General features: G+C 66.6%; 1 protein-coding gene across 2 annotated transcripts; it reads left to right on the plus strand.

The window, feature by feature from the left end:
• Window positions 1–3557: 3557 nt before the first annotated feature.
• Window positions 3558–22636, plus strand: MYO1A (myosin IA). Of its 2 annotated transcripts, XM_030554654.1 has the most exons (28): window positions 3558–3680; window positions 3823–3938; window positions 5164–5258; window positions 5507–5611; window positions 5946–5992; window positions 6316–6379; window positions 7465–7563; window positions 8231–8334; window positions 9072–9219; window positions 9411–9529; window positions 9976–10062; window positions 10393–10458; window positions 11145–11249; window positions 12276–12338; window positions 13551–13751; window positions 14367–14593; window positions 14820–15020; window positions 15403–15496; window positions 16030–16179; window positions 16718–16786; window positions 17242–17328; window positions 17771–17845; window positions 19218–19352; window positions 20008–20114; window positions 20280–20412; window positions 21086–21238; window positions 21648–21775; window positions 22238–22636. In XM_030554654.1, exons 1-28 carry the CDS (start codon window positions 3558–3560, stop codon window positions 22359–22361), a joined length of 3225 nt encoding a protein of 1074 aa, XP_030410514.1. In that variant the 3' UTR covers window positions 22362–22636. The 2 variants fall into 2 exon arrangements, with proteins under 2 accessions (XP_030410514.1, XP_030410515.1); XM_030554655.1 differs by lacking the exon at window positions 17242–17328.
• Window positions 22637–23463: the final 827 nt, after the last annotated feature.

The raw sequence follows: 23463 nt of genomic DNA on the forward strand, positions 1-23463 counted from the left end.
TGATTCCAAGCTCTGCCACTGCCTCCCAGGGTGACCCTGACAAAGTCACTGACTCTATGCCTCAGTTGCCCTAGCTGTGAAATGTGCCTCAGTTTCCCCAGCTGTGAAATGGGAAGATTTGCCCTGCATTGGTCTAGTCAGGCTGTGAGCTCTTTGGGGCAGGGGCTGTGTCTCTCTGTGCATTTGTACAGCTCCTTGCACGCTGGGGCCACGAGCTTGGGGGGGTGCTGCTGTAATGCACCTAATAAAGAACAGGCGAGTCCAGTTCTGCCGGAGGCCGCCCCGCCCCGCAGCCTGGGGGAGGAAGTGGGTGGGGTGAGGGCTGCGAGGGGGTGGAGGCAGGGTGGCCCTGCCTTGGAGTGCCACAAACCATGGACAGCTCCCTCTGAGCCAGGGCTGGGCGGCACAGCTGGCTCTGTTCTGCCAAGCAACCCGCAGAACCGGCCCGACTCGCAGAGGTGCCAGCAGTGCGGTGTCATCGGTGAGGTGAGTACGGCTCCGGCTAGCTTTGCCCATCAGTTCTCTCACTTTCCCACCCCTCTGCCAGCCGCCTTGGGGTCCCGACGGCCCTGCCGAGTGGCAAAGCACCAGCTGGAGGGGCGCTTCTGTGAAGGTGTCTTCTCCGCATCCCTAAAAGAGCCACTGGCCTCCCCCGGGCTGGAGGAAACCCCCTGCCCTTGCTGGCCACAGCTTCCAAGGGAGGCAATTAACCTTCTTTTCCTCCCTAGGCTTCCTGGGGAAACGTGGGGGGGCCTGCAGCTGGGTAGGTGCAGCTCTGCTGCGGGAGCCAGGGGCTGGTGGGGGCAGAGGCGTGAGGCTGGTGGTGGTGGGGTGCTGAGGTATTGTGCCCCATTCTGTCCTAATGGGGGGCACGGGGGGACCCCGGCGGGAGGGCAGAGGAGTCCTGCTCTGGGAAGAACCGGAGGCTGTTCTCGTTTGTTTGCATTGGGATCGAACTTCCTCCTAAATCCCCCGGCTGAGCGTGAGAACACAGACCGAGGGAAGACGGGTCTGGCTTCTGAGACCCCCATCTGCTACCTCCCCCCAAAACCCCCCACCCCCAGGCCTCGGACCCGCCCTCCCCCTCTCCGCTCGCTGGGGGCCGAGATGAACTTTCTCCAGCAGGCCCGATAAGAGCCGCTGCGGTTTATGGCTCCGGGGCAGAGTCCGGGGGAGGCTGTAAAGCGAAGGTGAAGGTTGGTTTGTATTCAAACCCCTCTATAAAAGGCAGGAAGGGTTTAAAATAGGAGCAGCTGAGGCAGGAGCTGCTGCTGCAGGCCCGGGGATGTCAGGTGAAGCCCAGTGGCATGTGGCGAGCGTGCCTGGGCACAGAGCTGCGCCAGGATCCTGCTGCTAATATTTGCCATCGCTCTTGACCTCTGCCCCGGCCCCCAGGCCTGCGTTTGCCTCCTGGTCAAAGCAGGTATCCAGCTGCGGCCCTGCTGGGGTGGAGCCCGGCTTACATCGCTGGCCAGGGGCCCTGACCCTCAAACCCATCTAGGCTCCTAACTTCCCCTGGACATGGGGGCTCTGGGTGCCGTGCGGGATGGTGGAGGCAGAGACCGGGGGCCGCTCGGTTGCCTCTTTGACGCTGTGGCCCAGCTCTGCTCGGCTGACTTTGCCCCACGGGCCCCAGCGGGGTTCGGGGCTGCCCCTGTGGGGCTGGCGAGAGCTTGGGTGCCCGGCTGGGAGTAGAGTGCCCTGTAGCCTCCCCCTCCAAGCAGAGGGGTTGGGCCCTTGGCACGCTGGCCCTGGGCTCTTGGGAACACCCTGCAGCCCAGGCCCCGAGTGGCTGCAGTGCTGGGCCCGGAGAAGGGCTAGCGCGGCTGGGGAGTGCGGCTCAGGGGGCTAAACCTTCAATGGCCCCCAAGGAGCTGGGACCAGCCAGCGCCGGCCGAGGTGGGCTGGAGCTTCCCTGCCGAAGGGAGGATTCTCCCCTCTCTCCGTGACTCTGCCATGGCCTTACCCAGGCAGCGGGTGGAGGAATCAGGACGCCTGGGTTCTGTTCAGGAGCAGGCCCAGGTGGGTGTGGGGCTGACTTTGTCCCCCTGGCCCTAAGGAGGGGGTGCTGGCAGCTGTGGGGCACCCGAAACCTGCCCCTCCCCTTACAGCCATATGGCTGTGCCGCCAGAGGCCCAGGGCAAGCGGCTCCTGGCCAGCCGGCCCTGGGGACGGCTTTGGAGCGATAGGGTGGGGCAGGGAGCAGGCTGCAGAGCCGGGGCCAGAGCCGGCCGGGGGGGGCACAGGAGCGACAGGGAGAACGGGGCCCGATCTGGCACTGGGAGCCCCCCCCCACCCCCCGCCGCCCTCAAGGAAGCAGCAAGGGAAAAGCCAGCCCTGGAAGATGGCCCAGCCAGTTCCTCCTCCCCCCAGCTGGCATCCTGCTCCAGCTGGCTTCCTGGCCTGACTCACTCCTTTCCTGGCAGCCTCCCCGGGGCTCCAGCGTTAATCCCTCCGGCACTGGGGCACCTGTTTGTTTCTGAGCCCTCGGGGCCTTGCTTGTTTCTGAGCCCTCGGGGTTTGTCCCCGCAATCCCCGGCCGTCTGCTGCTGGGGCTTTTCCCTCGGGGCTTGGCAGTGTAACGCCCTGAGATCCCAGTTCCTCTTCTCACGCTCAGCGAACCAGTTCCACATCTGGCCACTGCGCAGGCAACAGCTGGGGAATGTGGGGCACCAAGGGGGGGGTGACACAAAGAACCCAGGTGTCCTGCATCCTAATCCCCTGCTTGACCCACCCCCATCCCCATGCCAAGCAGGGAACCCAGGGGTCCTGACTGCCAGGCCCTTGCTCGAAATGCTCCAACACCGCTGGATCCTGCCACCCAGCACCTGGGCCCTCCACCCTCCCCTTTATGTCTGGCTGGGCTGGGTTAGGGGGGTCTGGTGCCACGCAGACCCTCACACGGCTGCTCCCCCAGGAGACCCTGGAGGTAGCTCAGCAAGAGGCCAGGAGTTTGCGGGGTCCCTTCCTGCCAGCACCCGCTGCCAACGGGACGGGGCAGCCCTGCTGCTGGCCTGCTGCCTGGCCAAGCCCAGCCGGGATGAACGAGCTGGCTACAAAAATACAAGACTCCATTCTCCCTATTCTGTTCTAACCCCCCAGCCCCCCGTCCCTTCCTGGAGCCAGGGGAGGAACCCAGGAGTCCTGGCTCCCAGTCCCCACACTGCTCTAACCACTAGACCCCACTCCTGTCCCAGAGCCAGGGGAAGAACCCAGGAGTCCTAGCTCCCAGTCCCCACTACTCTAACCACTAGACCCCACTCCTGTCCCAGAGCCAAGGGAAGAACCCAGGAGTCCTGGCTCCCAGCCCCCACTGCTCTAACCCACCACACCCAGACCCTGGGCTCTCCCAGATGAAGTCAGATGGGGGCAGAGGCTGCCACTTGCTAGCTACGATGTGAACTGGGGCTGTTTCTTCAGTGGGGGGTGAGGGCGTGTCCCCCTGCTCAATCCGTGGGGTGCACTGCACCCCCTTTGCAGGGCTAAGACCCCTCCGCTCACTCCTCTCCCCTCCGCTCTCCCCCACAGCTGCTGCCTCCCCACTGCCCGCCGGGTCCATGGAAGCCAATCCGTCCCTGCTGGACACCGTCGGGGTGGGGGACCTGGTCCTGCTGGACCCCCTGTCGGAGGAGTCGCTGCTGCAGAACCTCAAGGAGCGGTTCCGGCACCAGGAGATTTACGTAGGTGTCGGGGGCTGCGCAGGGGGGAGCAATGGGGCGGATCAGGGGCTCCCCTTGCCCCTGGAGATGGAGCTCTTGTGATACCCCCCTCCCGCGTCGCGCTCTCCCCCGCGCGCTCACGGCCTCCGCGTTCCCTCCCCAGACGTACATCGGGAACGTGGTGATCTCGGTGAACCCGTACCAGCCCCTGCCCATCTACTCCCCGCAGACGGTGGAGGATTACCGCAACTCCAACTTCTTCGCCGTCAAGCCACACATGTGAGTGGGCCGGGCGGAGGTTGGCGGGGGCCATCCCTGAGCGAGCCCCCCCCCGGGGGGGACAAACTGGGGAGTCAGGGAGTGGGGCTCGGGGCCTTTCCTCTCTAGGGGGCGCTGGCTCCTATCTGGCCCCAGGGTGGGGACTGGCTGGCTCAGGGGGCAGGGAAGGGGGCAGGGGCCTTTCCTCTCTAGGGGGCGCCACATCCCATCCGGCCCCAGGGTGGGGACTGGCTGGCTCAGGGGGCGGGGAAGGGGGCAGGGGCCTGTCCCCTCTGGGGGGCACTGGCTCCCATCTGGCCCCCAGGGTGGGGACTGGCTGGCTCAGGGGGGCAGGGAAGGGGGCAGGAGCCTGTCCCCTCTGGGGGGCGCTGGCTCCCATCCGGCCCCCAGGGTGGAGACTGGCTGGCTCAGGGGGGCAGGGAAGGGGGCAGGGGCCTGTCCCCTCTGGGGGCACCGGCTCCCATCCGGCCCCAGGGTGGGGACTGGCTGGCTCAGGGGGGCAGGGAAGGGGGCAGGGGCCTGTCCCCTCTGGGGGGCGCTGGCTCCCATCTGGCCCCCAGGGTGGGGACTGGCTGGCTCAGGGGGGCAGGGAAGGGGGCAGGGGCCTGTCCCCTCTGGGGGGCGCTGGCTCCCATCTGGCCCCCAGGGTGGGGACTGGCTGGCTCAGGGGGCAGGGAAGGGGGCAGGGGCCTGTCCCCTCTGGGGGGCGCTGGCTCCCATCTGGCCCCCAGGGTGGGGACTGGCTGGCTCAGGGGGGCAGGGAAGGGGGCAGGGGCCTGTCCCCTCTGGGGGCACCGGCTCCCATCCGGCCCCAGGGTGGCAGGGACTGAAAGCCCTACAAGCCGTGGTGTCTGAGAGTCTCAAGCTGGTCCCCAGAGCTGGTGGGAAGGTTGGGTTCCTGGCCCGTCCTGTCCTGGGGTGGACGACGAGTCCATAACGAGCTTATGTATAATTGAGTCAAACGTGTGGGTGCTCAGAGTCCCTGACTCAGCTCACAGGAGCGTTTGCTGGTGGGGGGGGGGTAGGAAAAAGCATTGTGATATGGTGCCCCTCACTCCTGACCTGCAGCCCCCTGCTAGCCCAGACGAGACCCCTGAGGCCGGGCCTCCTGCCAGGCTCTTGGGCTGGGGAGTGGGGAGCCCTGGCCAGGGCCGGGGGGTGGGATCTGTCCCTTTCTAACCCCTCTCTCTTCATCCCCACCCCTACCCTGGTCACCCCCTTATAGCTACGCGATCGCTGACGATGCCTATCGCTCGCTGCGGGACCGTGACAAGGACCAGTGCATCCTGATCACAGGCGAGAGCGGCGCGGGCAAGACGGGTGAGGAGAGGACGCCCGCCCCTGGCAGAGCCTGGGGAGCGGGGGGGGCTAGGGATGGCGTGCGAACCCTGTGGGGTCGTCAGCTGAGTCATTCCCACGGGGAGCAGGGCCCAGGTTTCAGGCAGCTGGAGGTGGTGCATGCAGGGGGGTGGTGGGCATGGGGGGAGTCTCTGGCAGAGTCACCCCCCGTTCTCTGCAGCCAGGAGGCTGACAGGCCCCAATGGCTGGGTCGTTGCTTGTCCCCGCAGAGGCCAGCAAGCAGGTGATGTCCTACGTGGCCGCCGTGTGTGGCAAAGGTGAGGAGGTGAACCAGGTGAAGGAGCAGCTGCTGCAGTCCAACCCGGTGCTGGAAGGTGAGTGCCCCCCGGCCCTGAAAAGAGCCCCTAGTTCCCCCGCTGGGGCCTGGCCGGTTCGTGCCCCAGGGCCCGGCCTGGGAGGTGTCAGAGGCCACGGGGCTCCCAGCTGTTCCCAGGCTGGCTCTCCCCCAAGCTCGTCTGACCCTCCCCTCACACCAGCCTCAACCCCCAGCCATGCCCCATGGCGGGGAGTCCCCCGCGCTCTGCCCGTGGCCACGTCCCCCACACCTGCTCCACCCCAGAGGGGCTGCCCTGCAGCAGTCGAGGGGGGCGGGTCCCAGGAAACGTACAAATAATGATTCTCTCCTCCCCTGCCCCGTTCTCGGTGCAGCCTTCGGTAACGCCAAGACCATCCGCAACGACAACTCCTCCAGATTCGTGAGTGGTTCTGCTTCCAGCACCCCCCCGGCACTCCCCTGTGACTCTTGTCCCCTCAGCATCCCCGTCCCCCACTATCCTGACTCCCCTCCTCCTCCCCGCGACTCCTGTCCCCCCAGCCTCCCCGTCCCCTACAACTCCCATCTCCCCAAACGTCCCCCTCCCTGTGATTCCCGTTCCCCCAGTGCCACCCTCCCCCACCCTCCCAACTCCCATCCCTCTCCCCCGCCCTCACAATTCCTATCCCCCTAACATCCCCCGCCCCCACCCTCGTGACCCCCGTCCTGCCCTGCCCCCTGACTGTCTGTCTCTGCCTCTCCCAGGGCAAGTACATGGACGTGGAGTTTGACTTCAAGGGGCAGCCCCTGGGCGGCGTCATCAGCAACTGTAAGAGCCCCAAACTCCCCTTCCCCGTGGGCAGGAGTAGGGCCGGGGCCAGTGGCTCCCTGTGGGGCTGGGCGGAGAGGAGTGTGCGGGCACCGTGCCCCCCAGCGTGTGCCAGGGGCAGGGCCAGGTGGAGAGGAGCGTGCGGGCACCATGCCCTCCAGCGTGTGCCAGGGGCAGGGCCGGGGCCAGCGGCTCCGTGTGGGGCCGGGCGGAGAGGAGGGTGCGGGCACCGTGCCCTCTAGCGTGTGCCAGGGACAGGGCCGGGGCCAGCGGCTCTGTGTGGGGCCGGGCGGAGAGGAGGGTGTGGGCACTGTGCCCTCCAGCGTGTGCCAGGGGCAGGGCCGGGGCCAGGGGCTCTGTGTGGGGCCGGGTGGAGAGGAGGGTGTGGGCACAGTGCCCTGCAGCGCGTGCCAGGGGCAGGGCCGAGGCCAGGGGCTCTGTGTGGGGCTGGGCAGAGAGGAGTGTGTGGGCACCGTGCCCTCCAGTGCATGCCAGGGGCAGGGCCGGGGCCAGCGGCTCCGTGTGGGGCTGGGCGGAGAGGAGCGTGTGGGCACCGTGCCCTCCAGCGTGTGCCAGGGGCAGGGCCGGGGCCAGGGGCTCTGTGTGGGGCCGGGCGGAGAGGAGCGTGCGGGCACCGTGCCCTCCAGCGCGTGCCAGGGGCAGCACCGTGCACTGGGACCCGGCAGGGACTGGGTTAACACCAGAGTGGGACCAGGGGCCCTTCCTGAGGGCGCGGGGGCACGTGGCCGAGGCTCCCAGCTGCTTCCACCCCTGAGCCGGAGCTTCAGCTTCCTGTGGGGAGCAGGGCCACGGATCCGTCCCAGCCTGGCACAATGCAACAATAGGGGCTGGACCCCGCCCAGTATCCCTCCCCGAGCATCCAGCTTCCCGCCCCCTCCAGCACTAACCCAGGCCCTGACGTACCCACGCCTGGTGCCCCCCTCGGAGCACAGAGTCTGCCCCCCGGCGACCCCTGGACACCAGTTCTCCCCACCCCCCGCAGCCTCCCAGGTACTGATCCCCTCTGCGGTGGTGTGTGGGACCCTAACACTGGGCCGGGGATCCCCCGGGTCTCCCCTCTGCAGACCTGCTGGAGAAATCCCGAGTCGTGAGACACGTCAAAGAGGAGAGGAATTTCCACATCTTCTACCAGCTCCTGGCTGGGGGATCAGACCAGCTCCTGAGTACGGCTGGGACCCCCTAGGCTGGGGGACGGGGTTTGAGCTGGGACCCCCCTGGACTGGGCATGGGGTTTGGGCTGGGACCCCCCTGGGCTGGGGACGAGGTTTGAGCTGGGACCCCCCTGCGTTGGGGACGGGGTTTGGGCTGGGACCCCCTGGGCTGGGGACAGGGTTTGAGCTGTGTTGGGCCGGGCTGGGGACGGCGTTTGGGCTATGACCCCACTGGGCTGGGGACGAGGTTTGAGCTGGGACCCCCCTGGGCTGGGGACAGGGTTTGAGCTGTGTTGGGCTGGGCTGGGGACGGGGTTTGGGCTGGGACCCCCCCTGGGCTGAGGACGGGGTTTGGGCTGCGTCGGGCCGGGCTGGGAATGGGGTTTGGGCTGGGACCCCCCCTGGGTTGGGGACGGGGTTTGGGCTGGGACCCCCCCTGGGCTGAGGACGGGGTTTGAGCTGAGACCCCCCTGGGCTGAGGACGGGGTTTGGGCTGCGTCGGGCTGGGCTGGGGATGGGGTTTGGGCCAGGCCAGGGTTTGGGCTGTGCCCCCACTGGGCTGGGGGCCGGGGCCAGGGTTTGGGGCCCATTGCAGCGGCTGCAGCCCGGGCAGGGCCGGGTGGGGGGACCCGGGCGGGACCCTGCTCCTGGCTCAGCTGCAGCCTGTCCCCTCTTGCAGGGGGGCTGAAGCTGGAGCGGGACTGCAGACGCTACGGATACCTTGGCCGCGAGGACCCCAGCCTGCCGGGCGTGGACGACGCGGCCAACTTCCGAGCTGTTCAGGTCCAGGCTGGGGGGAGGGTGAATCGGTCTGTCTGTATAAAATGGGACCCCCTGCCCCTGCCCCTGAAATCCCTACACTGCACCCCGGTCGTGGGGTCCCAGCCCCGGGGTTCAGCACCCACTCCGGATGCAGCCAGCCAGGACTCTGGGACGGGGTGTCCCCTCGGGCTCACTCCCCCCGGGCGGGGAACTGGCTCGGCTTTGGCGCCTCGTGGCTCTGACTCGGTCACGTCGTGAGGTCCTCTGGGGGAGCCTGACACGCCCCCAAGAGCCCTGCACCCCCCCACGGCCGGCAAGGACCCCCCAGGCAGCGGGTGACAGGCGGGTTGTTAGTTGCCAGGAACCCAGCGTAGGACAGGGCTGGTTAGCACCCACCAGGGACACTCAGCAAAGTGCATTGGGGGGGCCAGAGCCCAGGGCCCTCCCCCCCCCGGCTTTGTCTCTTTCCCGGGCCAGCAGGGCACCTGGTCTCTGTTCTCCAGCACGTCTGGCTGATCCTTGCAGCGACGGGGACCCATCAGTTACCACCCTTGCCGGAGTGTCGGCCGTTCTCTGCAGCCCGTTGGCCGTCACCCCTGCCCTGACGCACCTTATCCTACACCACCTAGATATTGAGTAGCACAGAGGGGAAACTGAGGCACACACCGTATTCAGAGACAATGTTGAGAACGTTCCCACTTCGTCACAGCCCCCAAACTCAGATCTCCAAACTCTGCCCTTGTCTGTCTCCCTGGCAGGACGCCATGATGGTCATCGGCTTCTCACCAGCCGAGGTACAGGCGCTGCTGGAGGTGGCTGCCGTGGTGCTCAAACTGGGGAACGTGGAGCTGGGCAGCCAGTTCGAGGCCAGCGGGATGGAGTCCTGCAGCATCCAAGACACACGAGGTCAGGCGGGGACCTGTGGTGGGCTGGCACCCCTGCCCTCAGCCCAGGCGCAGCTCCCCCATCTCCCCTCCCGAGGCCCCTCTCCTGGGTTTGACCCACCCCTGCCCTGGTCTCGTGGCGGTCTCGCCTCCTGCCCCTCTCCCACAGCAATCCTGTTCCCCGGGGAGCTAACCCAGCCTCTCCCCATGCAGCCGTGCGGGAGATCTGCGAGCTGATCGGCCTGCCAGAGAGCGTCCTGGAGAAGGCCCTGTGCTCCCGCACCGTGGAGGCCAAGAGGGAGAAGGTGGTGACGGGTCTGAGCGTGGCCCAGGTGAGTGGGGGGGCGGGGTGGGAGGCCCAGAGCCAGAGCCGTTCCCTTTGCAGCGCCTGGTGTGTGCAGACAGCTCCGTCAGCCCCCCCGAACCCTGCACCCTTGGGTCTCCTCCCAGCGTCCCCCGGGTCCCACCCATTAGTGGTGGGGCTGAGCCGCGTTCGCCCCCCAGCGTCCGGCCCCCTCTTGCCAGGGCTGTCCCAGGCTCGGGGCTTTTCTGAGTCGGTCCCACGGCCGCGGGAGCTCCCTGGTGCCCGGCAGGGCCTGGCCTGGGCTGGCGCTGAGACATGAGGCCGGGGGAGGTCTCTTGTCTGAGCCACCCCAGCTTGGGGCTGAAATCACCAGCTCAGGAGCAGGTTCTCCCCCTAAGTGGGGCTGGCCCCGGGGTCCCTCTGAGCCGCCCCTGTGCAGCCGCCAGCCTCCAGCCCCTTTGCCTCCACTCCTAGGGCTGCTACGGGCGGGACGCCCTGGCGAAGAACATCTACAACCGGCTCTTCAACTGGCTGGTGAATCGCATCAACGCGAGCATCAAGGTGGGTGTGCTGGGACACCGGCCCCGGGTGGGCTCGAACCCCCGGCCAAGGTGCAGGAACCGCTGTGTGTAGCCCAGCTACGGGGAGGTGGACAGCGGCTGTCGGCTTCCCTGCTCTCATCTCCCAGTGCCCCCCCTCCACCTCCCCGTCCCCCCATCCACTGGCTTCCTCCCCACCCCCTCGCCGGCTTTGCTGGAGCTCTTGTGCCGAACCATCCAACGGCAGCCCGCCCCCATCCCCACCCCCTGATCCCTGCCCCCTCTGTGGAGCCCAGGCTGGGCCCTCAGGACGCAGCGAGTATGGGGCTAACAACCCCCCCTGTTTGCCCAGGTGGACACGAGCGAGCGGAGGAAGGTGATGGGAGTTCTGGACATTTACGGCTTTGAGATTTTCCAGGTTGGTGCTGGGTATGGCAGGCTGGTCAGTTCCCCCCACGCGGGGCAGCGGGCAACTGGGGAGCCTAGAGCAGGGCTAGCAGGGGCTGCGGGTCGGGAGTGAGGGGCACCGGCAGAGCTGGGGGTGGGGAGCCCAGGGCTGGGCTAGCAGGGGCTGTGGGTCGGGAGTGAGGGGCACCGGAAGAGCTGGGGGTGGGGAGCCCAGGGCTGGGCTAGCAGGGGCTGCGGGTCGGGAGTGAGGGGCACTGGCAGGGCTGGGGGTGGGGAGCCCAGGGCTGGGCTAGCAGGGGCTGCGGGTCGGGAGTGAGGGTCACCGGCAGAGCTGGTGGGGGGAGCCCAGGGCTGGGTTAGCAGGGGCTGCGGGTCGGGAGTGAGGGGCACCGGAAGAGCTGGGGGTGGGGAGCCCAGGGCTGGGCTAGCAGGGGCTGCGGGTCGGGAGTGAGGGGCACCGGCAGAGCTGGGGGGAAAGCCCAGGGCTGGGCTAGCAGAAGGCTGAGGGGAGCTGTGGGTCAGGAGTGAGGGGCATTGCAGAGCTGGAGGGAGGGGTGGTAAACTTGCCATACTCCCGGCTTCCTGGGCACGGCACCCTCCTGCCTCGATCAGTAGCCCCAGGTTGTGGGGAGAAGGGGGGAACATGGCCCCGAATCCTCATCCCACAGGCCCTGCTGCCTTCTCCTTCCTGCCCAGGACAACAGCTTCGAACAGTTCGTCATCAACTACTGCAACGAGAAGCTGCAGCAAATCTTCATCCTGATGACGCTGAAGGAGGAGCAGGAGGAATACGTGCGGGAGGTAACAGGAGCCCTGGGCCTCAGGGGGCTCCGGGAAGCCGCCATGCAGGCCCCATTGCCTGTCATTCCCCTGCCGATACGGGCACCCCCCTGCCCAGCGTGGCGCTCCGGTGGCACCCCAGCAAACCGCACGCCGAGGGCGGCCGGCGGGCAACCTTTGGCACTGAAGTGGCAGGCCTTTAGCCAGGGCACTAAACAGTCTCAGCTGTCGGGAAGGGGGGGTTGAGAACGACGTTCCTCCCTCCCCCCCCTGGCCGGGAGTCCACAAGCTGCTCCAGCGACCCCACCCAGCAGCTGCCGGCAGCCAGGTCCCTGGCACGCGCGGGCGGATTTGGCGGCCCCATAACAGGAAGGCTGGAAATAAACATGCACGGAGGCCGGGGGCTCCGGACGTCCTGTTCCCCCCCGAAGCCGGGGGCGGGGCTGGAATCCCCTAGTGAGAACTGTGGCCAATGGGGTGTGTGGGGACCGCGTGGCTCAGTGTGGGCATGGAGCCGGAGCAATGGGTCAGACAGACGCCGCCGTGGCTGCTTTGTTCGGCTCGGTTCCTGGCCCAGGGCCACCCCGTGGGATCCCTTCGAACCAGCCCTGTCCTGCTTCCTGCTCCCGGCGTCAAATCCGGCTGCTGGGCGTTTAAAAATCTCGCGCGAGCGTCTCGTCTCTGCCCCTCGCCAGCTCTCCCGGCAGCGGGTTTGTGGAGACGCTAAGCTTAGCGCAGGGCCGGGCGCCATGTGTTTAAAAGTGCCACCGGACCAGTGAACCCGGCGACTTTCTCCAGACTGGGATGGGGGCTCGGACTGCAGCTCCCTCCCACGCCCCCGCCGCCGGTGTGAGGATCCCAGGCCCCCACCCATGCACCCCAGCCCAAATCGAGCTGGGCTGGAAGTAGGGGGTTCAGGCCCCAAATGCCACTGAAATCCTGCGGGCAGCCCAGGCCGTCCCCGTCCGCTGGACAGGCCTTTCCGGGTGTTCCCAGCTGGTGCCGCTGCCAGGCAGGTCAGGCTCCGACGGCCGCTCTCTTCCCCAGGGCATCCAGTGGACACCGGTGGACTTTTTTGACAACAGCATCATCTGCAGCTTGATTGAGGACGTGAGTGGCTGGTTGAGCGATGGCTGGTGATGATGGGGCCTACGGGTGAGGGGTGATGATGGGGCCTACGGGTGAGGGGTGATGTTGGGGCCTGCGGGTGAGGGCTCCCCACCCCTGGGCAGAGGAGCCAGGACAAACCAGAGGCACCGCTTGCTGGCCCTAAACAGGGCTCAAGGGGCTGCCAGGCCCAGTCCCTGCCAAGGGGGCATTTCGCTTCCTCAGCCCTTGCCTGCACCGCTGGCACCTGCCCCACACACAGAGGCCACCTGGACCAGGGGCTGGTCTGCACAATTGGCCTTTTCTGTACAGGAAAGAAATAGCAGGGGCTGCGGGTCGGGAGTGCGGGGCACTGGCAGAGCTGGAGTGGGGAGCCCAGGGCTGGGTTAGCAGAGGCTGTGGGTCGGGAGTGAGGGGCACCAGCAGAGCTGGGGGTGGGAAGCCCAGGGCTGGGCTAGCAGGGGCTGCGGGTCGGGAGTGAGTCGCACCAGCAGAGCTGGGGGTGGGAAGCCCAGGGCTGGGCTAGCAGGGACTGTGGGTCGGGAGTGAGGGGCACCGGCAGAGCTGGGGGTGAGGAGCCCAGGGCTGGGCTAGCAGGGGCTGCGGGACGGGAGTGAGGGGCACCGGCAGAGCTGGGGGTGAGGAGCCCAGGGCTGGGCTAGCAGGGGCTGTGGGTCGGGAGTGCGGGGCACCGGCAGAGCTGGCGGGGGGGAGCCCAGGGCTGGGCTACCAGGGACTGTGGGTCGGGAGTGAGGGGCACCGGCAGAGCTGGCTGGGGGGAGCCCAGGGCTGGGCTACCAGGGACTGTGGGTCGGGAGTGAGGGGCACCGGCAGAGCTGGCGGGGGGGAGCCCAGGGCTGGGCTAGCAGGGGCTGCGAGTCGGGAGTGAGGGGCACCGGCAGAGCTGGCGGGGGGGAGCCCAGGGCTGGGCTAGCAGGAGCTGTGGGTCGGGAGTGAGGGGCACCAGCAGAGCTGGAGGTGGGGAGCCCAGGGCTGGGCTAGCAGGGGCTGCGGGTCGGGAGTGAGGGGCACCGGCAGAGCTGGCGGGGGGGGAGCCCAGGGCTGGGCTAGCAGGGGCTGTGGGTCGGGAGTGAGGGGCACCGGCAGAGCTGGTGGGGGGGAGCCCAGGGCTGGGTAGCAGGGGCTGCAGGTTGGGAGTGGGGGGCGCTGTGGCCCCAAGTGGCCCCAGGTCCGTGACCCGCCGGCTCTGCGCAGAGCAAGGCCGGGATCCTGGCCATGCTGGACGAGGAATGCCTGCGCCCCGGGGTGGTGACCGAGGAGACCTTCCTGGCCAAGCTGAACCAGGTGTGTGCCAGCCACAAGCACTACGAGAGCAGAGCCACGCAGAACGCCCGGCACGTCATGGACACCAGCCTGGCCAGCTCCTGCTTCCGTGTCCACCACTACGCCGGCAAGGTGAGCGGGGGGCCCCGTCCTCCCTCCGAGCTCCCAGCATGCACTGCTCAGGCTTGGGGGGCCCAGATTGCCCCATGTGGGGTGGCCTTTGTAGGCTCCAGTGGTTGAACAAGGGAGCACCTGGCTCTGGGAGGGAAGTGGGGTCTAGGGGTTAGAGCAGGGGGCTGGGAGCCAGGACTGCTGTGTTCTGTCCCTGTCTCTGGGAAGAGAGTGGGGTCTAGGGGTTAGAGCAGGAGGCTGGGAGCCAGGACTCCTGGGTTCTGTCCCTGGCTCTGGTAGGGGAGTGAGGTCTAGTAGTTAGAGTAGGGGGCTGGGAGCCAGGACTCCTGGGTTCTCTCCCTGGCTCTGGGAGGGGAGTGGGGTCTAGCAGTTAGAACAGGGGGCTGGGAGCCAGGACTCCTAGGTTCTGTCCCTGGCTCTGGAAGGGAAGTGGGGTCTAGGGGTTAGAGCAGAGGGCTGGGAGCCAGGACTCCTGGGTTCTGTCCCTGGCTCTGGGAGGAGAGTGGGGTCTAAGGATTAGAACAGGGAAGCCTCGAGTGGGCTGGGAGCCAGGACTTTCTGCCTCAGGGTCCCGTCCACCCTAGTCAGTGACGCTGTGGGTCTGTCCCCCTGCAGGTGACCTACAACGTGACGGGGTTCGTGGAGAAGAACAATGACCTGCTGTTCCGCGACCTTTCGCAGGCCATGTGGAAAGCTCGGCACGAACTGCTGCGTTCCCTCTTCCCTGAGGGGGACCCCCAGAAAGCCTCCCTCCGGCGCCCCCCCACTGCGGGCTCCCAGTTCAAGGCCTCCATTGCCACGCTCATGAAGAACCTGTACTCCAAGAACCCCAACTACATCAGGTGGTCTGGGGATGGGGGCTCCCACAGGAGAGGGTGGGAACAAGACTAGAGCTCAGTGCCAGCTGCTCTCAAACCTATGCACTTTAGGAGAATCTCCCTGGCTGTGTGCAGTGTAGAGGCTTTGACACACAGTGGAGCAAGGGGAGAATCCCCCTGGGCTGTGAGCAGTGCAGGGGCTATGACACACAGCAGAGCTGTCTCTAACCTCCTCCCCTCTCTGGCCCAGGTGCATCAAACCCAATGACAACAAAGAGCCCGGTGTTTTCACGGACGGGCTGGTGCAGATGCAGGTCCGGTACCTGGGGCTCCTGGAGAACGTGCGGGTGCGGCGGGCCGGCTACGCCTACCGGCAGGGCTACGAGCCATGCCTAGAGCGCTACAAGATGCTCTGCAAGCAGACCTGGCCCAAGTGGAAGGGGGATGCCAGGTAGGGGGGGTGAGGAGCACGGGGGGGATTGCGGGGGCTGGGAGCAGCACCCTGCTGGGTGGGGGACAGCCTGGGAGGGGAGCTGGATGTGTTTCCTGTGGGGGGATGTAGAGAAGGGGAGCACTGGGGCAGGGAGGTGTCAGCCCCACCCAGGGAGTGTTGGGGGGCTGGAGGTAGCAGAGGCGCTGGCGGTGCCTGGGGGGAGGGCGTAGCAGCAACCGGCTCAGCCCCACGGCACTGCCCCCTCTCGTGGGTCACCGCCCTGGCCCGAGCCCCCGCCCGCCTGCCCCTGCAGTGGGGGGGCTTCCCAGGAGCCAGCGCCTCCCCCTGGGAGTTCCCTGCTGGGGGGGGGGGCAGAGCCTGAGCCCGGTGTCTGGTGCAGGGACGGCGTCCAGGCCCTGCTGACCGACCTGCACATCCCCCCAGCGGAGCTGGCGTACGGGCGCAGCAAGATCTTCATCCGCACCCCACGCACCGTGAGTCCCTGGGGGGCTGGGAATGGGCTAATCCGAGACGGGGGCGGGGGGGTGCATAGGAAGACCCCTGGTGGGAGGGGGGAGCAGTGGAACAGCCCGAGCTGGGGACGTTCCCCCTACTGGGGGGCACTAGGTGGGAGGTACTGTGTCCCCCATGCCTCCATCTAGCTAGAGCCCCCCTCTGCTTTGGGGGCAGCTGCACCCCAATCTGGGGCGTGTCCAGCAGCCAATGCCAAGTCCAGCCCCGCTGGGCATCCCTGGCCCTTCCAGCCAGCGTCCCGAGAGAGAGGGTGCTGCGGGCAACTGGCCTGGGGGCTGGGCCATGGGGCGTCCAGGGCTGGAGGGGGGGTACCCCGAGTTCCAGCCCCGCTCACACCGGATGCCAGGGAAAGGTCCCTGCCGACCCCTTCCATAGTGGGGGCGTCCGCGTGCTCCTGCCGCAGGCGGCGCCTGAAGGGTTAACATGCTCTGGGGGGCCGTCCTGGCTCTGACTCTCCTGGTGTGTCTTGTCCCCCCCACCCGGCACCCTCCAGCTCTTCGACCTGGAGGACAGGCGCCGGCTGCGGATGGCTGATCTGGCGTCGCTGATCCAGGCCACCTACCGCGGCTGGAGGTGCCGCACCCACTACCAGCAGATGCGCAAGAGCCAGATCGTCATCTCGGCCTGGTTCCGGGGACAGGCGGTAACTCCCACCCCCGTCTCCTCCCGCTTCCCCTCAGCCCTGGGGTAGGGGGGCCCTCCTCCGGATCGGGGCCCCTCCCTTGCTCAGGCTAAGGCGACTTCCCGAGTGAAACCGCAGGGAATTCCTTCGGTGTATTACCCAGCCAGGATCAGGGCCCCCTTGCGCCCGGACACGGAGGGAGGGACGCAAGCCAGGCCCTGCCCCACGGCGTTGGCCTACGCGGACAAGGGACGCAGGGTCGTCCCCTTGCCCAAAGTCTGCAGCTGAGCCGAGAATAGGACCCAGGCGTCCGGGATCCCCACCTTAGACCGTCCTGCCCCGTGAACCCTCCATTCGGATGCAGGGCGGCTCTGGGCTGGCACTGGGGAGGAGGGTGCAAACCCACCAGGACGGGCCCCAGGGGAAAGGTCTTCAGGGCCCCCAGAGCCCAGCTGTGGGGAGCCGTGCCCGGCCCTCGCTGGCATCTCAGCCTAGTCAGCGCCACACGAGTCGCCCGCCCGCCATCGCCCGTTGCACACCCGGACTCTCCCCTTTGCAGCACAGGAAGCGGTTCGAACAGATGAAGAGGTCGGCGCTGCTGATCCAGGCCTGGGTCCGGGGATGGAAGGTGAGGGGGCAGCACCTCCCGGAGAGCCCCCCCCCCCCAGCCAGCGTCTCTCCGGGCCGCCAGCCCACGGGGGGCCTGCAGACGCTCGTGGGGGATGAGCCGGTGGGCAGCGGGCGTTTAGCCAGCGTGCGGGAGGCACCGATATTTGGCTCTGCATGGTGGAAACGTTCGCCGGGATCTTGGCGAGGCGGCTAGGTGGGCCGAGTGGGCCGTGGGTGCTCGGCGCTGCTGGCTGGGCCGGGGTGTGGGGCGTGGGCCCAAAAAGGGGTGGAGGATACCGCCTCGCCGGAGCACACCGCACCCTACAGGACCCTGGCTTGTGCCCCGCCCGAGTCGCTCCTCCCGGGCCGGGCTCGCTGGAGTCTCTCGCTCTGTCTCTGCGTCCGTCTGTCCCTCCTCCTCCTCCTCCTCAGGGCTCCGCGGGGCTCTGATCTCTCGCCCTCCCCTCTCCGCAGTCTCGCAGGCTCCTGCGGGAGCTGAAACACCAGAAACGCTGCAGCCAGGCCGCGGCCACCATTGCTGCCTACTGGAAAGGGTACAAGGTAACAGCAGCCCAGGCGCCGGCCCGGCGCCCCGGGGGGACCTCTGAGCCGTGGCTGCCGGTCAGCCTTTGGCCACGGCCACCTCCCCGCCCGGGGCGCGGCCAGCGAGCCGTTGGGCACCCAGTGCCCAATTTAACGCGTGCCTGGCCCTCGACTTGATACCGGGCCCAACGCCAGCCACTTTCCCGCTCTGCCCCTGCCTCTCTCGCGCTGTCCCGGGACTGTCCTGTCTTTCCGCCCTGGCCCCCTGTGGGGTTAGGGGCAGCTTGTCTTCTCCGCTCCCTGCCCCACTCCGCAGCCCGGCCACGGCTGGGCCGGGGGCTCTCTGGGGATGGTCTGGGGCAGCCGGGGAGAAAAGCGAGTAGGGTTAGCCAGGAGAGAGGCAGGTTCCCTCCATCCCCGGCTCACCCCGGGGCTGCTCACGGGGCGTCTCCCTTTGCAGACGCGGAAGGAATACAAGAAATATTTCCGCTCCGGGGCGTCTGCCACCTTGGCCAATTTCATCTACAGGAGACTGGTGAGTCGGGACCCGCCCAGTGCTGAGGGAAGGACAACGGGCTGGAAACCTCCGAAGGCGGGCGCTGAACCGCTTAAAGGACTGGGACATGGGGCCTGGGCCCTGTCCCCTCTGGGGGACGCTGGCTCCTGTCCGGCCCCAGGGCAGGGACTGGCTGACTCGGGGTCTAGGGGGTGGGAATGGGACATGGGGCCTGTTCCCTCTGGGGGGCGCTGGCTCCTGTCCGGCCCCAGGGCAGGGACTGGCTGACTCGGGGTCTAGGGGTGGGAATGGGACATGGGGCCTGTTCCCTCTGGGGGCGCTGGCTCCCGTCCAGCCCCAGGGCAGGGACTGGCTGGCTCGAGGTCTGGGGGGTGGGAATGGGACATGGGGCCTGTTCCCTCTGGGGGACGCTGGCTCCTGTCCGGCCCCAGGGCAGGGACTGGCTGGCTCAGGGTCTAGAGGTTGGGAATGGGACATGGGGCCTGTTCCCTCAAGGGGGCTCTGGCTCCTATCCGGCCCCAGGGTGGGGGACTGGCTGGCTCGGGGTCTAGGGGTGGGAATGGGACATGGGGCCTGTTCCCTCAAGGGGGCTCTGGCTCCCGTCCGGCCCCAGGGCAGGGACTGGCTGGCTCGAGGTGCGGGGGCTGGGGAATGGGGCAAGGGCTTGTCCCCTCTGGGGGGTACTGGCTCCTGACCGGCCCCAGGGTGGGGGACTGGCTGGCTCGGGGTGTGCGGGCTGGGGAATGGGGCAAGGGCTTGTCCCCTCTGGGGGGCACAGGCTCCTGTCCGGCCCCAGGGCAGGGACTGGCTGGCTCGGGGTGTGGGGGCTGGGGAATGGGGCAAGAGCTTGTCTCCTCTGGGGAGCGCTGGCTCCCATCCGGCCCCAGGGCAGGGACTGGCTGGCTCGGGGGGGTTGGAAATGGGACACTGGGCCTTTTCCCTCTGGGGGGTGCTAGCTCCAGTCCGGCCTCAGGGCTGGGACTGGCTGGCTCAGGGGTGTCGAGGAGTGGGAATGGGGCTTGGGGCCTTTCCCCTCTGGGGGGCGCTGGCTCCTGTCCGGCCCCAGGGCAGAGACTGGCTGGCTTGGAGGGCAGGGAATGGGGCAGGGGCCTTTCCCCTCCACGGGGCGCCAGCCCCCACTCTGGCCCTAGGATGGGGACTGGCTGGCTCAGGGGGTGGGGGTGGGAATGGGACCCGGGGCCTTTCCCAGCTGGGTTTTGTAAGAGTCCAGAACCATTTTCCAACATCCGGAGCTGGCACTTGCCCTCTGGGGCCCCCGCGTTGGAATCGAACCCACTGGAAAGCAGTCCCGCTCTAGAACCTCATCATTTTCAGTCTAGAACGTTGTGCATTTTCACCCCTTGTGTTTTCTCCTCCCTGTCACCCAAAGCTGCAGAAATTTTTCCTGGGGCTGCGGAGCAACCTTCCCCCCCTGGTAGTGACGGATCGCAGCTGGCCCGCCGCCCCCTACAAGTTCCTGGCAAACACCAACGAGGAACTGAAGAAAATATTCTACGCCTGGAAGGTCTGTTGGAGGAGAGGCCGAAGCCCGGTCCTGGCTGCTTATCCTGTGGCTGTCACCGTGGGGAGGGGGGGAACCCCACATTCCCCCAGCTTCCGAATCCTGCCTCCCTCAGCTCCCTCCTTGCACTTTTCTTACCTTCCCCTCCTAAGGATTAGGCAGCTGTTCATCAGCTGCCATGTTCGCCCCAGAGGTGGCTGCATTTCAATGCCGGGGAAGTGACTCCTGTGCAGTGTTGCTCTGTAGCTGGTACCGACAGCTAAAGTGCCCCACCCCAGAGATGGCTGCATTGCAGGGCTGGGTGACCAGTCCCCCTTCAGCAACTTCCCCCTCCCGCTCCGGCGCTGGCTGCGTGGCTGTCCATCAGCTGCCGTGTCCCAATTCCAGAGGTGGCTGCATTTTAGTGGCAGACGAAGCGACCTCTGTAGTTCCACGCCCTCCCCACCTCCCTCTGGGTTTTCTTGGCGCTCGCATAATAAATAACAACGGCCCGTCGGCCTCTCTCTGCTCCTGGCCGGGGATCGGCCTGCTGTGGTTCCCTGCAGCTGTCTCCCTTAGTCACCTCCCGTAGGGTCCTGGTGGGTGGTCCCCCCCTTTGCCTTCTCTGCAGGCGGGATCCGGGTTCTGGCCCTGACCCGCTTTCTCCTCCTCTCTGCAGTGTAAGAAATACCGGGACCGGCTGACTCCGCAGAGGAAAGCTCTCCTGCAGGACAAGCTGTGTGCCAGCGAGCTCTTCAAAGACAAGAAGACCCTGTATGCCAAGAGGTTAGCATGGGGCGGGGCGGGGCTCCGTCCTCCAGTGGGGGGCTCGGTCCTCCAGTGGGGGGATTCGGCCCTCCGGGGGGGAGCAGCAGGACTCCAGCTTGTGATTTAAAGCCAGGGGTGGGAGGGCAGCCGGGCGTCTCATGGGTCCCGCTTGGTCTCTTCCAGCCTCCAGCAGTCGTTCCAGGGCGAGTACCTGGGTCTCCAGAAGAACCCCAAGTACCGGGCACTCCACACAGCGGCCGAGGGCAAGCTGGTCCTGGCCGACACCGTGCAAAAAGTCAACCGGGCCAATGGCAAGGTGGGGCGACCCCTCCCCTCCCCTTTCCGGGCTGAAGGGCCCGTGCACAGAACCTCCGTGGGGGAAACCAGCCTCCCCAGGTCTCTGCTGCGAGCCTGCCCCAAGCCCCTGGCTTCCTGCTGTCTGCTCCGCTGGCCGGCTGCAGCAAGGTCTCCCCGGCACGGTTCTCTGTTGCCCCCCAACCCGATTTGTGGGTCACCCGGTTGTGCCCAGGCCTGGCTCCCTGGCCCCCTCTCCGGGCATGGGGGTAATAAATCCTCGCCCTTAGCTAGCGCATTTCACCCAGAGATCTCCAAGCGCCCCCCAGGTTAGTCTTGTCGTCTCTCTTTTATAAGGGGGAAACTGAGGCTCTGAGCGGGGCAGTGACTTGCCCGAGGTTACCCCAGCCCCCCCCTCCCTGGCCAAAGCTGGGAACAGAGCCCAGGCCTCCTATGTGCCCATCCCGGGTGCTCCCCGCTAGGCCGTGCTGCTCGGGATTGGGCCCCGACGGGTCGTGCCACGCACCTGAGCCAAGCGCCTGGAGCTCGCCCTGTGCTGCTGCCTCTCCTGGGACTTGGTGTCTTGGGCCTTTTGGGGTTTACCGAGGTGCAGGTTAGGGGGGTATCGGCCCGCCCCGCCCCCACGTGTCTGGCAGCCCCCGCCCGCCCTCACCCTCCTGCCGACTCCTCTGCAGACGGTTCCCCGGCTCTTCCTGCTCACCAAGAATCACATCATCCTGGCCGACCCCAAGGCCGCCCAGCCCAAAACCGTGGTCAGCCTGAGCGACATCCGGAGCGTCTCGGTCACCCGCTTCTCTGACGGCTTCTTCGTCTTGCATCTCAATGAGGTACGGCCTGGGGGGGCGGGGGGGAGATGGGGCACAAGGGGGCTGTGGGCGAAGGGCCGGGGCACAAGGGGGGCTGTGGGCGAAGGGCCAGCGCCCATGGCTGCCCGGGACCCTTTCAAAGCGTAACCAGCTTCCCCCACGGGCTCTTGGGAAAGGATTTTCCAGTGGGGGGAGGCTGTGCGTGACCCCCCTTCCCACAGCTCGCGGGCGGACAGGGGGCGTCACTCATCATCCTTCCGCGCCAGTGCCGGGGTGTCAGTCAGGGCCACCGTCGCGGCCTCGCTGCAGTGCCGCGCCGGGAGCAGCACGTCCTGCCGGCTCGGGGAGGTGGCCGGAGACCACCCGCCTCCCCCTGCAGCGAGCTAAAGTGTGGGGGGGCTGTCCCTGTGTTTGCTCCCCCCACCCTTAGACCTCCACAGTGGGAACCAAGGGCGACTTCCTCCTCGTCAGCGACCACCTGATCGAGCTCGTCACCAAGCTCCACCAGACGCTGCTGGAGACCACCACCAAGACACTCAACCTCCAAGTGGCTGATGAGTAAGGGCAGGGATTGGCCAGAAGGGTGGGTGGGCGGAGCCTGAGGTGGGCGTGGGGGGAAGAGGAGGCTTCTGATTGGGCTGATGGCCATGATTGTCACCTGGGCGTGTGATGGTATCTGTCGCCCTCTGGTGGCTTGCCTGGAAGGGGATAAGAGGCTATTACCGCTGCTGGCTGAGGGACCCAATCCTCTAGCTCCAGTGGATTGGAGGCTCATGCTTCTAGCGCGACGGGGGCGTGGGTTCGAATCCCCCCAAGCAGGGTCCTGGCCACCATGCTAGCATTTAGCAATGGCCTGGGCAGGCTGGGCTCTGAGTGGCCGCCGTGGCAGCCCAGCACCGCTTGCACCTCCAGCTTTTTCCCCAGCAGGGGGTGGCGTGTTGGGCATCCCTGGGGGGAAGGGAGGGGTGGGGCCGCGCCAGGGACTGGGGCTGATCTCAGAGCACCCCGGGGTCCGTGCAGGTTCTCCACACAGTTCGGCAAGGGCAGCGTTGCCATCCGGATCGTGGAGATGGCCGAGAAGAACAGGGCGGCGCCTGTCTGCAAAAAGAGAGGCAGCCACAAGATGGAGGTCCTGGTCCACTGAGGCACTAGGACGCCTGCCGTGCCACGGGGTGGGGATGGCTGGGAAGCCGCTGTGCCAGCAGCTGAGAACCTGGCGCTCGAGGCCCCATGGCAAAGCGCGATCCCGCCCGGCCGGGGGCACGGACCTTTCTCCTTCCGCTCTGATCCCTGTCAGTCTCTCGGCAAACCCAGGCAGCCTGAGGCCAGGGTTGTGCCAGGCTGGTGAGAGCCCTTCCAATTGCCGTGCCGGGGCGGGGGTCTTCGCTCCAGGCTGGCTCCCTGCTCTCAGGTGGAGATCTGTGCAAATAACATTAAATATTGGAGCAAGTTGGACCGGTTCTGCCTCCTGTTGCCGTTGTGTGTGTTAGGGTTGCGCCAGCACCCGAGCTCGGGGCCCTGCTGTGCCAGGCGCTGCTCAGACCCCTGGGGAGAGCCAGCCTGTCCCTGAGGAGCTCCCAGAAATATCCCCATCATACAGCCCAAGGGTCACTCGAGAGGCTTATGGCGGAGAGGGGGATTGAAGCCTGGGATCCTGAGTCAGGTGCTGTTAATCAGACACCAGGGTGACGGGACTGTGACGATGTGGTTCTGGCAGGACCCAGCTGAGAGTGCCAATTCAGGACCAATCGCTCAGAGCAGGGCAGTCACAGCCCTAGGCTGGGGTTTTTCCACCTCTAAGGCAAACCAAACCAGCCAGACAAAAATGACTTTGGTTTCACCCCACTGGCTAACCACAAGTCACACAAGCAATTTCCTTAGACACTCCAGTTTCCCAGTATCACCACCAGTGCCACTCGTCCTGGGGGTGAATGGTTATGAAAACCAACACCCCAGTAAAAGAAAAAGGTTCTCTCGATCCCAAAGGACCAAGCCCCAGACCCAGGTCAATATACACATCAGATCTTACCCACAAATCACGCTGTTGCCAATCCTCTAGAATCTAAAATCTAAAGGTTTATTGATAAAGGGAAAAGGTAGAGATGAGAGCTAGAATTGGTTAAATGGAATCAATTCCATACAGTGATGGCAAAGTTCTTTGTTCAGGCTTGTAGCAGTGATGGAATAAACTGCAGGTTCAAATCAAGTCTCTGGAGAACATCCCCTGCTGGGATGGGTTATCAGTC

The sequence above is a fragment of the Gopherus evgoodei genome, chromosome 3, assembly GCF_007399415.2.
Source record: "Gopherus evgoodei ecotype Sinaloan lineage chromosome 3, rGopEvg1_v1.p, whole genome shotgun sequence".
In the NCBI taxonomy this organism is placed as follows: domain Eukaryota; kingdom Metazoa; phylum Chordata; order Testudines; family Testudinidae; genus Gopherus; species Gopherus evgoodei.